General features: G+C 45.6%; 1 protein-coding gene across 1 annotated transcript in view; it reads left to right on the top strand.

The window, feature by feature from the left end:
* The window catches only part of LOC112107414 (dynamin-3), a 316,224-nt gene that overhangs the window by 237,694 nt on the left and 66,427 nt on the right, over positions 1-12,103 (top strand). The window contains exon 17 of the mRNA XM_026655330.1: positions 1,865-1,976. Coding sequence (XP_026511115.1) covers positions 1,865-1,976 — 112 coding nt within the window. The remainder of the gene's footprint in view (positions 1-1,864; positions 1,977-12,103) is intronic.

Below are 12,103 nucleotides of genomic sequence, written 5' to 3'. Positions count from 1 at the left end.
TTCTTAGCTGCTCGTGTGTGTAATATATTTAGAGGAAAAAGAAAAATCCATTTTAAATCTCTAATAAGTCAAGTCAGAATTGTACCCATCATCTTTTGCAGTTTTAATTAAATATATAAACTCACTAATAATGCCATGTATGCCTATATGCTGATATGGGCATGTTTCACTTCAATGTAGCATAACACGAATCACTACCCATGATAGTACAGAAATGGTAGTTTTATTGCTAAATGTCCAGGTTTTATACCCATCTATTTCTTGATACTCCATCTGAAAAACAGGCTTAGGAGTTGGTTGTCTTTCAGATGATATTGTCATTAAAAGGGGAGGGAAAATCTCCGGCAAAGGTGAAGTATAACAAACCTATTGTACTCCAGATATGTAAAAGGTGAAAGTCCCAAAGTCCCTGGAATGCTAGAGAAATGGACTAAGTAGTAGTAATACTGGATATATTTTTCTGGTTGCACAATTTGTCTAAAAAATTCTCTCAAAATATGGTAACATATATTGCTAGAGAGAGTGCTTCTAATATAAAATGCCTTTGGACCTCTAATTATTGCTGTGTGAGTTAGTGATCTTTTTAATCCCCCCCAAAATTGCTCCATTAGTGCTAGGGAAAACAGTCTTGTTGCAATTAAAAATGGATTCTTGCATCTCTATTAAGATCTAGCAACATGTGGTTTCGCAATTTAGCTCAGCTAAGCTTGTAGCCTTTCCTGAAAAGACAGTTGGCTGACCAATTTACAGCAATCTAGTCTGTGTATAGACGTTGAATTAGGTAATAATTAATGGTTAAACCATAAAGGAAAAATCCTGTTCTATTTAATGGCGAATGTATAAGTACCACTGCCTTGCGGATCATGTATTTTTTCTTCTTTCTCTTTTCTTCCATTAAGCTACTCCCTAAACACAATTAATCCACCTTGTTATTAAATTAATTGCATACAGTAGGTCGCTGGTTCTCAACCAGGGATCTGGGGTCCCCTGGGGTGTCGAAAGCAGGTTTCAGGGGGTCCACCAAGCATGGCCAGCATTAGACTCACTGGGGCCCAGGGCAGAATGCCAAAGCCCCGCCATGCAGGACTGCAGCTCATGGCCCCAAGCCCCACCACCTGGGGCTGAAGCCGAAGCCTGAGCAACTTAGCTTCGTGATGCCCCTGTGGCGTGGGGCCCTGGGCAATAGCCCTGCTTGTTACCCCCTAATGCTGGCCCCGACTTTTATATGCAGAAAAGCAGTTGTTGTGGCACAGGTGGGCCGTGGAGTTTTTATAGCATGTTGGGGGAGGACGGGGGGCTCAGAAAGAAAAAGGTTGAGAACCCCTTCAGTAGATGATGTGTGTGTCTGAGGTATTTTTATGGTTATGGAATCCTTTTGTGTTTGAGAACTCAGTCATTTTTAAATATTTTTCCTTTTATTGAAGATGTTCGGAAGCTAAAACTGAACTAGTATTGTACTGGAGAGATTTACTATGGGGAAAATAAACTCATTACTAATCTTGATTTTCATTGGCTACAGCAGCTGCCAGTCAGAGACCATACAACTTTGTTGGCAGTTCTTCCACAACTGTCTTTGTCCTCTGTGTTCCAGCAGCATTTTGCCTCTAAATGTGTTCTAGTGTTTATTAATAGTGTGGAAAGCCTGATTTTTAAAATAGATCTAAAGCTTCTGTAACTACAGTGCATCCAGACCATTATTATTTTAAATTAACATTTTTAGGTCCTTATCAGACCGTCACTTGTCTCCCCTTTCAAAAAGCTATCAAATAATTATAGATCCTGAAGGATTTTTGATTTGAAATGCTGTGTACGTGATGCAGAGTAGCAAAGTTCAAATTTTACAGTGTAATGTTCTATGTTCTAGGAATGTTTACAAGGATTATCGCTTCCTTGAGCTGTCCTGTGATGCCCAGGAGGAGATGGATAGCTGGAAGGCATCCCTACTGCGAGCTGGTGTCTATCCTGATAAATCTTCAGTAAGTTAAACACATCACTAGTTTTTCAGTAGCTGCCCTGATTAAGAGTCAGAAAAATGCTGGGAAGAGTTTTTTTTTAAGCTCTGTCTGCAGATGTCCTGAGAGTTTGTGTTTTGCTTTGCTGTACTTGAGCTGACACCTATGGCTGTTTTTAATGGTTCACAACTCAGCAGTAACATTACATTCTGGGTTAATACATAACAAGCCCTCCGGCCAATAGGAAAATAATTTTTGTTAATTAAATCAATCCTTCAAGTCCAAATAATAAAAATACTGACACCTTTTAGGGTTTTTCTTCCACCTCACAGTATCTATTCCTGTCTTTGAAGGTGACAGATATTTTGCAGAACGCTAATATCTTCCTGCAGACCCCATATTCTAGAACTGAAGGAGGTATTCCAGTTTGTTATGCAAATTTCTTTTACTGCTTTACTGCCTCTCCAAATACACGTTTACCCAATTAAGTGAAATATGAAGAAAACTGAGTAGGGAAAAAAAATAACTGTAACAGTTGGACATACAATAAAGAAAGCCAGGAAATTATTTTGCCAGACTGCCCTTTCATATTTTTAAGGCCTTTGTCAGTCTGTGTCATGTTGTTATTTATACATAGCACAAGGGGTTTTGGTCCGATTTCCAAAGTGACCTCATTACTTAAGTCTGTCTGAGCTTCTGGTTTCAATGTAGCTAAGGGCCACACTAGCATGGATTCCAGTGCCAGGGCAGAATCCCAGGACAGGGTGCCAGTGGTGATTAAGGGCCTACGTTAGACCTATGGCTATTCCATTTTCTAAATAAGTTTCCATCAGAAGAAGCCTTTGCAATTACTGTAAATCTGTCAAAAATTACATTCCCCTCTTCATGATGGAATTCCCAGGGGACTGGGTCAATGGGCGGATTTTCTTATTTGACACTTGGGCAGTTTGAGCTTGTGGAAAAACTCTTGGGTATTATTTTTCTGTCTTCACTGGTATTTGCAGCACCTTCCAATTGAATATCCTCCGTAGATCTAGGGGGAGATTTCTAAAGGCGCAAATAGACTTTCAGTAGGACTTGGGAGACTTAACTGCCTTTGTGCCTTTGAAAATTGCCCCCTAATGAGTAGTTTACCTTTCCTTCATTAACTGTTTCACTCTGGTACATCACTGTAGTGGTGTGAATGGATTGTTCTCCCATCAAAGAGCTTGCACATCAGTCTGGCTGGTGGTGCGCCCATTTTGAAGTAATTTGCTCCTCTCCCCAGCTCCCCTCCTCCTCCTCTTCCACAAGTACTACTGTCCACTGCTCTGGCTTCTTATAACATCGTCTTCATTTCCCTCTATATATCACCGCCACTGCCCCCACTGCTCCTGCTTTCACTAGCCACCCACTCCATCTGACGTTCCCAATTCTGATCCGCCTGCTATTTGTTGCTGCTCACATATGCATGCAGCCCGTAGTTTTCTCGCCTCATACCAAGCTGTCACTCCAGCACCACCGACCCGATGGCTCTGAGTTCATTACCTTTCCACACCCCTCCCACACCAGCTGGGGTTTTTAGGGAAGATTTTAAACAAATTATTTCAGGAATAAGTAATGGAATAAAAATGGGTCAAATACCAATCCAGGGGCAGCTCACTGGATACCTGGCAGCCAGCTAATACATTGCTATTTATTGTTTCCTTTTTCATGATCCTTCAGTCGTTGTGTGTCCGCGCAACACAACTCATATTGAAGCCAATCAGAATTAACTTTGCAAGTACTATTTTGTGAGATGCTACCAAATTCATTGCAAGAATCCAGATATTACATCGGCTGCATTCCCTCCTTCCACGGCTTTTATAATGGTATCAAAATAGTTAGCATGTTGTTGTATCGTATTGTTCATACTTTATTCTAGAATAGAGGTAGGCAAACTCTGGCCCGCGGGACCCTCCTGCCCGGCCCCTGAGCTCCTGACCCGGGAGGCTGGCCCCCGGCCCCCTCCCCCGCAGTCTCAGCTTGCCGCACCGCCGGCGCAATGCTCTGGCCAGCAAGGCTCTTGCAGAGCCGCAGCCTGACCCGGTGCTCTGTGCTGCGCGGTGGCGTGGCTGGCTCCAGCTGGGCGGCGCAGCTGCCTGTCCTGGTGCTCTGGGCGGTGCGGCTGTAGCGCCGCCAGCCACTGGTGCTCCAGGCAGCGTGGTAAGGCGGCAGAGAGTAGGGGGGGTTGGATAGAGGGCAAGGGAGTTCGGGGTGGTGGTCAGGTGGCGGGGTGTGGATAGGGGGCGAGATGGTCAGAGGGCGGGGAACAGGGGGGTTGGATGGGGTAGGGGTCCCGGGGGTGCAGTCAGGAATGAGAGGAGGCGTTGTATCAGGGGCAGTCAGGGGCAGGGATTCCAGGGGCGGTCAGGGGACAGGGAGAGGTGGATGGGGCAGAGGTCCCGGGGGGGCCATCAGGGAACAGGGAGGTTGGATGGGGCTGGAGTCCCCGGGGGGCCGTCAGGGGGTGAGAAGCATGGGAGGTCGGATAGGGGGCGGTGGCCAGGCCATGCCTGGCTGTTTGAGGAGGCCCTCCATACAATTTCAGAAACCCGATGTGGCCCTCAGGCCAAAAGTTTGCCCGCCCCGATCTAGACCATCCCTGACAGGTGTTTATCTAACCTGCTCTTAAAAATCTCCAATGATGGAGACTCCACAACCTCTCTAGGCCATTTATTCCAGTGTTTAAGCACCCTGACAGTTAGGAAGTTTTTCCTAATGTCCAACCTAAACCTCCCTTGCTGCAATTTAAACTCATTGCTGCTTGTCCTATCCTCAGAGATTAAGAAAAACAATTTTTCTTCTCCTCCTTGTAACAACCTTTTACATACTTGAAAACTGTTATCATGTCCCCTCTCAGTCTTCTCTTTTCCAGACTAAACAAACCCAGTTTTTTCAATCTTCCCTCATAGGTCATGTTTTCTAGACCTTTAATCATTTTTGTTGCTCTTCTCTGGACTTTCTCCACTTTGTCCACATCCTTCCTGATATGTGGTGCCCAGAACTGGACACAATACTTCAGTTGAGGTCTAATCAGCGCGGAGTAGAGCGGAAGAATTACTTCTTGTGTCTTGCTTACAACACTCCTGCTAATACATCCGAGAATGATGTTTGCTTTTTTTGCAACAGCGTTACACTGTTGATGCATATTTAGCTTGTGGTCCACTATGACCCCCAGATCCCTTTCCACAGTACTCCTTCCTAGGCAATCATTTCCCATTTTGTATGTGTGCAACTGATTGTTCCTTCCTAAATGGAGTACTTTGCATTTATCCTTATTGAATTTCATCCTATTTACTTCAGACCATTTCTGCAGTTTGTCCAGATCATTTTGAATTTTAATCGTATCCTCCAAAGCACTTGCAACCCCTCCCAGCATGGTATGGTCCGCAAACTTTATAAGTGTACTCTCTATGCCATTATCTAAATAATTGATGAAGATATTGAACAGAACCTGACCCAGTACTGATCCCTGCGGGACCCCACTCGTTATGCCCTTCCAGCATGACTGTGAACCACTGATAAACTACTCTCTGGGAACAGTTGTCCAACCAGTTTTGTACCCACCTTATAGTAGCTCCATCTAGGTTGCATTTCCCTAGTTTGTTTATGAGAAGGTCATGTGGGACAGTATTAAAAGCTTTACTAAAGTCAAGATATACCACATCTACCGCTTCCCCACTATCCACAAGGCTTGTTACCCTGTCAAAGAAAGCTGTCAGGTTGGTTTAACATGATTTGTTTTTGACAAATCCATGCTGACTGTTACTTATCACCTTATTATCTTCTAGATGTTTGCTAATTGAGTGCTTAAGTATTTGCTCCATTATCTTTCCAGGCTAGTGAAGTTAAGCTGACTGGTCTGTAATTCCCTGGGTTGTCCTTATTTCTCTTTTTATAGATTGACACTATATTCGCCCTTTTCCAGTCCTCTGGAATCTCTTCCATCTTCCGTGACTTTTTGAAGATAATTACTAATGGCTCAGATATCTCAGTCAGCTCCAATCAGACTACTCTTATTTGGTAGAGAGCTTTGCATGTCAGTTAGAGAGAATTGGAAAAGATCCCTTATGAGTATAACCTCTCAGGCAAGGCTTGACTTTCTTTGTGCCTCGATCAACAGTAGATTCGTATTCACATGAGGTCGGAAATGGAAGAATTAATAAGTGGGCAGATCTCTTCTAGCGTAGTATCTCATCTTAAGTGTCCGTCAGGCCAAAACCACTCACAAACTGATGGTCAATATTCAAAATAGTTAAGGGTTATTGAAGTGCTGATGCAAATTCAAATTTGTAGTTGTCAAGACTGTTGACTAGAAGAAAAGTTTCAGAAATGTCATAAAACTTACAAAGTGCGTCAGGTAATATATTTTATTGTATCAACTTCTGTTGGTGAGGGAGACAAGCTTTCAAGCCACACAGAGATCTTCAGGTCTGGGAAACTTACTCAGAGTGTCACAGCTAAATACAAGATGAAAAAGATTGTTTAGCATAAGTAGTTAACAAGGGACCATTCAAGATGAAGTGGCCCATTAAAACTCGTCCAGTCATAGGGAGGAAAGGGGGAAGAAGCGGTGGGGGGGGGGGGGGGAGGAGGGAGTTGTAAATGGGTTACAGGTTGTTTTAAAAAGCCATAAATCCAGTGTCTTTATTAAGACCATGAGTTTTAGTGTCTATCAAACTTATGAATTTAAGCTCCCAGCCTCGTCTTTTGAAAGTGTTGTGCAGGTTTCCTTTGTGGATGAGGACTGATAAGTCCAGGGGTGAAAGTAGAAATAGGGTAGGGTGACCAGATGTCCCGATTTTATAGGGACAGTCCCGATTTTTGGAGCTTTTTCTTACATAGACTCCTATTACCTCCCACTAGAGTGACCAGACAGCAAATGTGAAAAATCGGGACAGGAGGTGGGGGGTAATAGGAGCCTATAGAAAGAAAAAGACCCAAAAATCGGGACTGTCCCTATAAAATCGGGACATCTGGTCACCCTACCTCCCACCCTCCGTCCCGATTTTTCACACTTGCTGTCTGGTCACCCTAAAATAGGGACTTACTGGTACGGGGCTGGGTTGGGGCCGGCTCTGCCCCCTGGAAGGGGTGGGTCCTCGGGCGGAAGGGGCGGGGATGGGGGGGTCAGAGCCAGCCCTGGCCAACCCTGTACTGGTAAGTGCCCTCCCCCTCCCCTGCCGGGGTAGCAGCAGCAGCCGGGGGCTCCGGAAGCAGTTTAAAGGGCCCAGGGCTTGGCCGCTGCTACTGCCCCAGGCCCTTTAAATAGCCGCTGGAGCCTGCCGGAGCCCTGGGGTTGCAGCGGCAGCCGGGGGCTCCGGCGGCTATTTAAAGGGTCGGGGCCGTAGAGGCAGCGGGAGCCTCGGGCCCTTTAAATAGCCCCCGGAGCCCCGCCGCTACTCCAGGGCTCCAGCAGCAGGGCTCCGGCGGCTATTTAAAGGGCCCAGGACTCCCCTGCTTCTATTGCCCTGGCCCTTTAAATAGCCCCCGGAGCCCTGGGGTAGCGGCGGGGCTCCAGCAGCTATTTAAAGGGCCCAGGGCAGTAGAGGCAGCGGGAGCCCCGGCCCTTGAAATAACCCCCGGAGCCCCGCCGCTACCCCAGGGCTCCAGCAGCGGGGCTCTGGCGGCAATTTAAAGGGCCTGGGGCTCCAGCCGCTGCTGGGAGCTCCAGGCCCTTTAAATTGCCGCCTCGGGCGTACCGGCTTACTTTCACCTCTGGATAGGTCAGATATAGAGTGATCGTGTTGTGACAAGTGTTCACCCCAGATGATGTAGTGATTTTGTCTTTTATCATTTTTCTGTGTAAGTTCATTCAAGAGCATAGTGATTGTCTTGTTTCGCCCCCATAGTTACTATAGGGGCATGTAGTGCACGGAATGAGGTACACTACATGTTGTGATAGATGTATGTAGGCATCTATCTTGAAAGGTGTGTTCCGGGGTGTGCGATCATTGTAGCAGTGGAGATATGTCTGCGGGTTTTGCATCTGTTGTTCTGGCAGGGTCTGGTGCTGCTTTCAGTTGGTGTGTCCTGGTCTGTGGGAAGCTTGTTTCTGATGATGAGCTTGAAGAAGTTGGGGAGTTGTTTGAAGGCCAGAAGTAGGGGTTCAGGAAAGATATCTTTCAGGATGGGGTTCCCATCGAGTATGGGTTGTAGCTGTTTGATGATATCCCGTATAGGTTCCAGTGTGGGATGGTAGGTGAGAACTAGGGGTGTGCGGTCAAAGCAGGTTTTGTTTCTGTATTGAAGCAGGTTCTTTCTGGGTATTTGGGTGGCCTGTTCCATGAGGCGATCTACCTCTCTGGTGGAGTGTCCTTGTTTGGGGAAGGCGGTTTTGAGGTATCTATCCCAGACTTTCCCCTTGGAGCACATTCTGTGATATCTGAATGCCTCGCTGTAGATAACATATTTGTTGATGTGTTTGGGGTGGTTACTGAAGCTATGAAGGTAGGTAGAAACCCACAGATCATCACACCTCACAAATTCAGTAGTCACTCCGAACACACCAAGAATCTGTTATCTACAGCCAGACACTCAGATATCAGCTCTTCAATGACCCAGAACTATTTTGAATGTTGACCATCAGTTTATGAGCAGGTTTGGCCTGATGGACACTTAACAAGTGGCCACTGTACAAAAGATAGGGTAGAAGAGATCCACCCACTTATTAATTCTTCCATTTCCTCATGTGAATACTAATATACTCTTAATCGAGGCACAAGAAAGACAGGCCTTGCCTGAGAGGTTATACCCATTAGGGATCTTCTCAAATCCTTTTTGGTATTCTATAACTGACATGGAAAGCTCTCTACAATAAAAGTAGTTTTTTTGACAGAAACCTTTTAGGAATGGTCTCCAAATGATTGGTAGTTACTTTTCTACCACTTAGTAATGTTGGTCCAATAAAAGATATTATTTCACCCACCTTGTCTCTCTAATATCCTGGGACCGACATGGTTACAGCACCATGGCATACATGAAATTCACCATGAGTCAAGGGTGCCAAAACCAGGGGGGCCAGGGCTCCCTCACCTATTGAAAGTGGATGGGCCTGCCTGTCCACTTTTCACCATGGGCCCTGCCTCTACCTCTCCTCTTTCCCCCAAGGCCTCAGCCAGGCAGGCACCTGGAGCCTGGCCAGGGAGCCCAGGCAGCTGTGAGGAGCTGTGGACCCTCCACCTGCCCGGGGGGGGGGGGGGGGGGAACCTGAGAGCAGCCCCCGGCCCATATCCCCACCTCCCAGGCCCTCACCCAGGGCAGGAGCCGGAGTCGGGTCGAGGTAAGAGCTGCGTGGGCAACTGTGAGGAGCCGCGGACCATCCACCTACCATGGGCGGGGGGGCAGGGACACAGGCCGGGGAGGAGCTTCTCTTGGGCCCCACCACCCCGGGCAGGTGGAGGGGCCTGGGCTCCCCGGCCCCGCTCTGACTTCCATCTTGGCCGGGGTCAGGGCCTCAGGGGGGAAGAGGAGGGGCCACAGAGGGGTTGGGGGGCCTGGCCCCCCACTTTTGGGAAAGCTCTGCTGACCCTACAATCAGTTCTCACAATTTCTCTTAGAGTTACAAATGTCAACAATTAATTAAAATTACTGTGCTTTTGAAAATTAACCAGTCTTCAGGCACCGTTCTCTGGTATTCATTGAGGAGGTGGTAATAGATATTAAATGGTGTACAATGAAGCAGCCCTGGTAAGGATCTGCGGTGTAGTCTCTTTTAGTGGTAGAGATTACTTCAAGCAGATTGGCTAGTAAAGTGTGCTTCCAGCATACCAAATGACTACATCTTTTCCTGTGCTCCATACAGGATAAACACATAAGATACTGGAGTAGAGATCTTTCAGGTCTTTTCTAGTGTATTTAAAGTATCCATTGATGAATGGATAAGTGGGAGGGATTTTCAGACGTTCACCGCAGTGGCCTAACTCTGCTCTTGTTGAAGCCATTGGGAGCTTTACCATTGACTTCAGTGGCAGTGTAGCTAAGCTAAGGCTGAGCCCTTCAGGAAACCTGTCTATAGTACATAAATGTTAATATTTGCTGCTACGTTCATGTGTTTGGCGTCACCATTTCATGTGTAATACAGCTTTACTCTACTAAACCAACTGTAAAAATAGAACCCCAAAAGCCCTATAAGGAAGCAGAACAGCTGATTATTAAGTAGGTTTAAGGCATGGTTACCAAACTGTCTCTTCTGGCCTTCACACTGTCATGGTTATCAGAGCAGGTAGGGAGTGTGATCCAAAAGCACACAATTCTACTATGAGCCAAATATTTGCAGTTAAACCCACAACACACAGAATCATGAGCCCCAAGTCTGCTCTTGTGGAAAAGACAAATTGTGCATTAATTCATATTTTGGGGAGCATACGTAAAAATCCATGTTAATGTCAAGAGAACATGCATCTTGTTAGTGCCTTTAATAAAGGATATTTTGGAACCTGGTTTTGTTTGCCTCTGTCTGGTGTAAGTTAATTTTTATGTGTAGCCCTTAAAAACACTTCTGGTTTCTAGTGGTAAACTTCGTCTTTTATCTTCCTCCCTTTAAACAAATCAAAATGGTTGGGTTGTCAGATTTTTTTTTGCCTCCTTGGGAAATGCTTTGCGGTCAAAATAAATTCTGAGAAGTGTTCTTTTTATTAACGTATCTGTGTCCAAAGAGCACCTAGATACCAGAGTGATAAACACTTTTTAAAGCCTTGCAGAGGGACAGAGAAAGAGGATGAACTGAGGAAAATGGAATCCACTGAAAACGGATTCTGCTGTGAGCTGGAGTGGGGATTATTTTTACACTACCGGAGCATTGTGCATGCTCTTATAAATACTGTCTCAAAGGACTAACATTTTTCTCTGTTGTGTGAAACTCCTTTTGTAGAAGATTACCAAGCTCTGCTGAAATAGATGTTAGGTGTTGCTCTTGCCCTGCAGAGAACTGTCTTACAGGAACAGAGCTCCCGTCATGTGCTGAGAAGTTCACTAAGTTTTGAGAACGAGGAGTACTTGTGGCACCTTAGAGACTAACAAATTTATTTGGGCATAAGCTTTTGTGAGCTAAAACCCACTTCATCGGATGCATGCAGTGGAAAATACTGTAGGGAGATGTATATGCACAGAGAACATGAAAAAATGGGTGTTGCCATACCGACTCTAATGAGACTAATCAATTAAGGTGGGCTATTATCAGCGGAGAAAAAAAACTTTTGTAGTGATAATCAGGATGGCCCATTTCAAACAGTTGACAAGAAGGTGTGAGTAACAGTAGGGGAAAAATTAGCATGGGGAAATAGTTTTTACTTTGTGTAATGACCCATCCACTCCCAGTCTTTATTCAAGCCTAATTTAATGGTGTCCAGTTTGCAAATTAATTCCAGTTCTGCAGTTTCTCATTGGAGTCTGTTTTTGAAGTTTTTTTGTTGGAGAATTGTGACTTTTAGGTCTGTAACTGAGTGACCAGGGAAGTTGAAGTGTTCTCCGACTGGTTTTTGAATGTTATAATTCTTCACGTCTGATTTGTGTCCATTTATTCTTTTGTGTAGAGACTGTTCAGTTTGGCCAATGTACATGGCAGAAGGGCATTGCTGGCACATGATGGCATATATCACATTGGTAGATGTGCAAGTGAACGAGCCTCTGATGGTGTGGCTGATGTGATTAGGTCCTATAATGGTGTCCCTTGAATAGATATGTGGACAGAGTTGGCAACGGGCTTTGTTGCAAGGATAGGTTCCTGGGTTAGTGTTTTTGTTGTGTGGTTGCTGGTGAGTATTTGCTTCAGGTTGGGGGGCTGTCTGTAAGCGAGGACTAGCCTGTCTCCCAAGATCTGTGAGAGTGAGGGATCGTCCTTCAGGATAGGTTGTAGATCCTTGATGATGCGCTGGAGAGGTTTTAGTTGGGGGCTGAAGCCGTCGGCTAGTGGCGTTCTGTTACGTTCTTTGTTGGGCCTGTCCTGGAGTAGGTGACTTCTGGGTATTCTTCTGGCTCTGTCAGTCTGTTTCTTCACTTCAGCAGGGGAGTATTGTAGTTTTAAGAACGCTTGATAGAGATCTTGTAGGTGTTTGTCTCTGTCTGAGAGATTGGAGCAAATGCGATTGTATCTTAGAGCTTGGCTGTAGACAATGGATCATGTGATGTGG

Source organism: Terrapene carolina, unplaced genomic scaffold (assembly GCF_002925995.2).
Source record: "Terrapene carolina triunguis isolate 2854851 unplaced genomic scaffold, T_m_triunguis-2.0 Scaffold210, whole genome shotgun sequence".
Classification (NCBI taxonomy): Eukaryota; Metazoa; Chordata; order Testudines; family Emydidae; genus Terrapene; species Terrapene triunguis.
The sequence above is the reverse complement of the archived record's forward strand: the minus strand, read 5'-3'. Positions and strand labels throughout refer to the sequence as shown.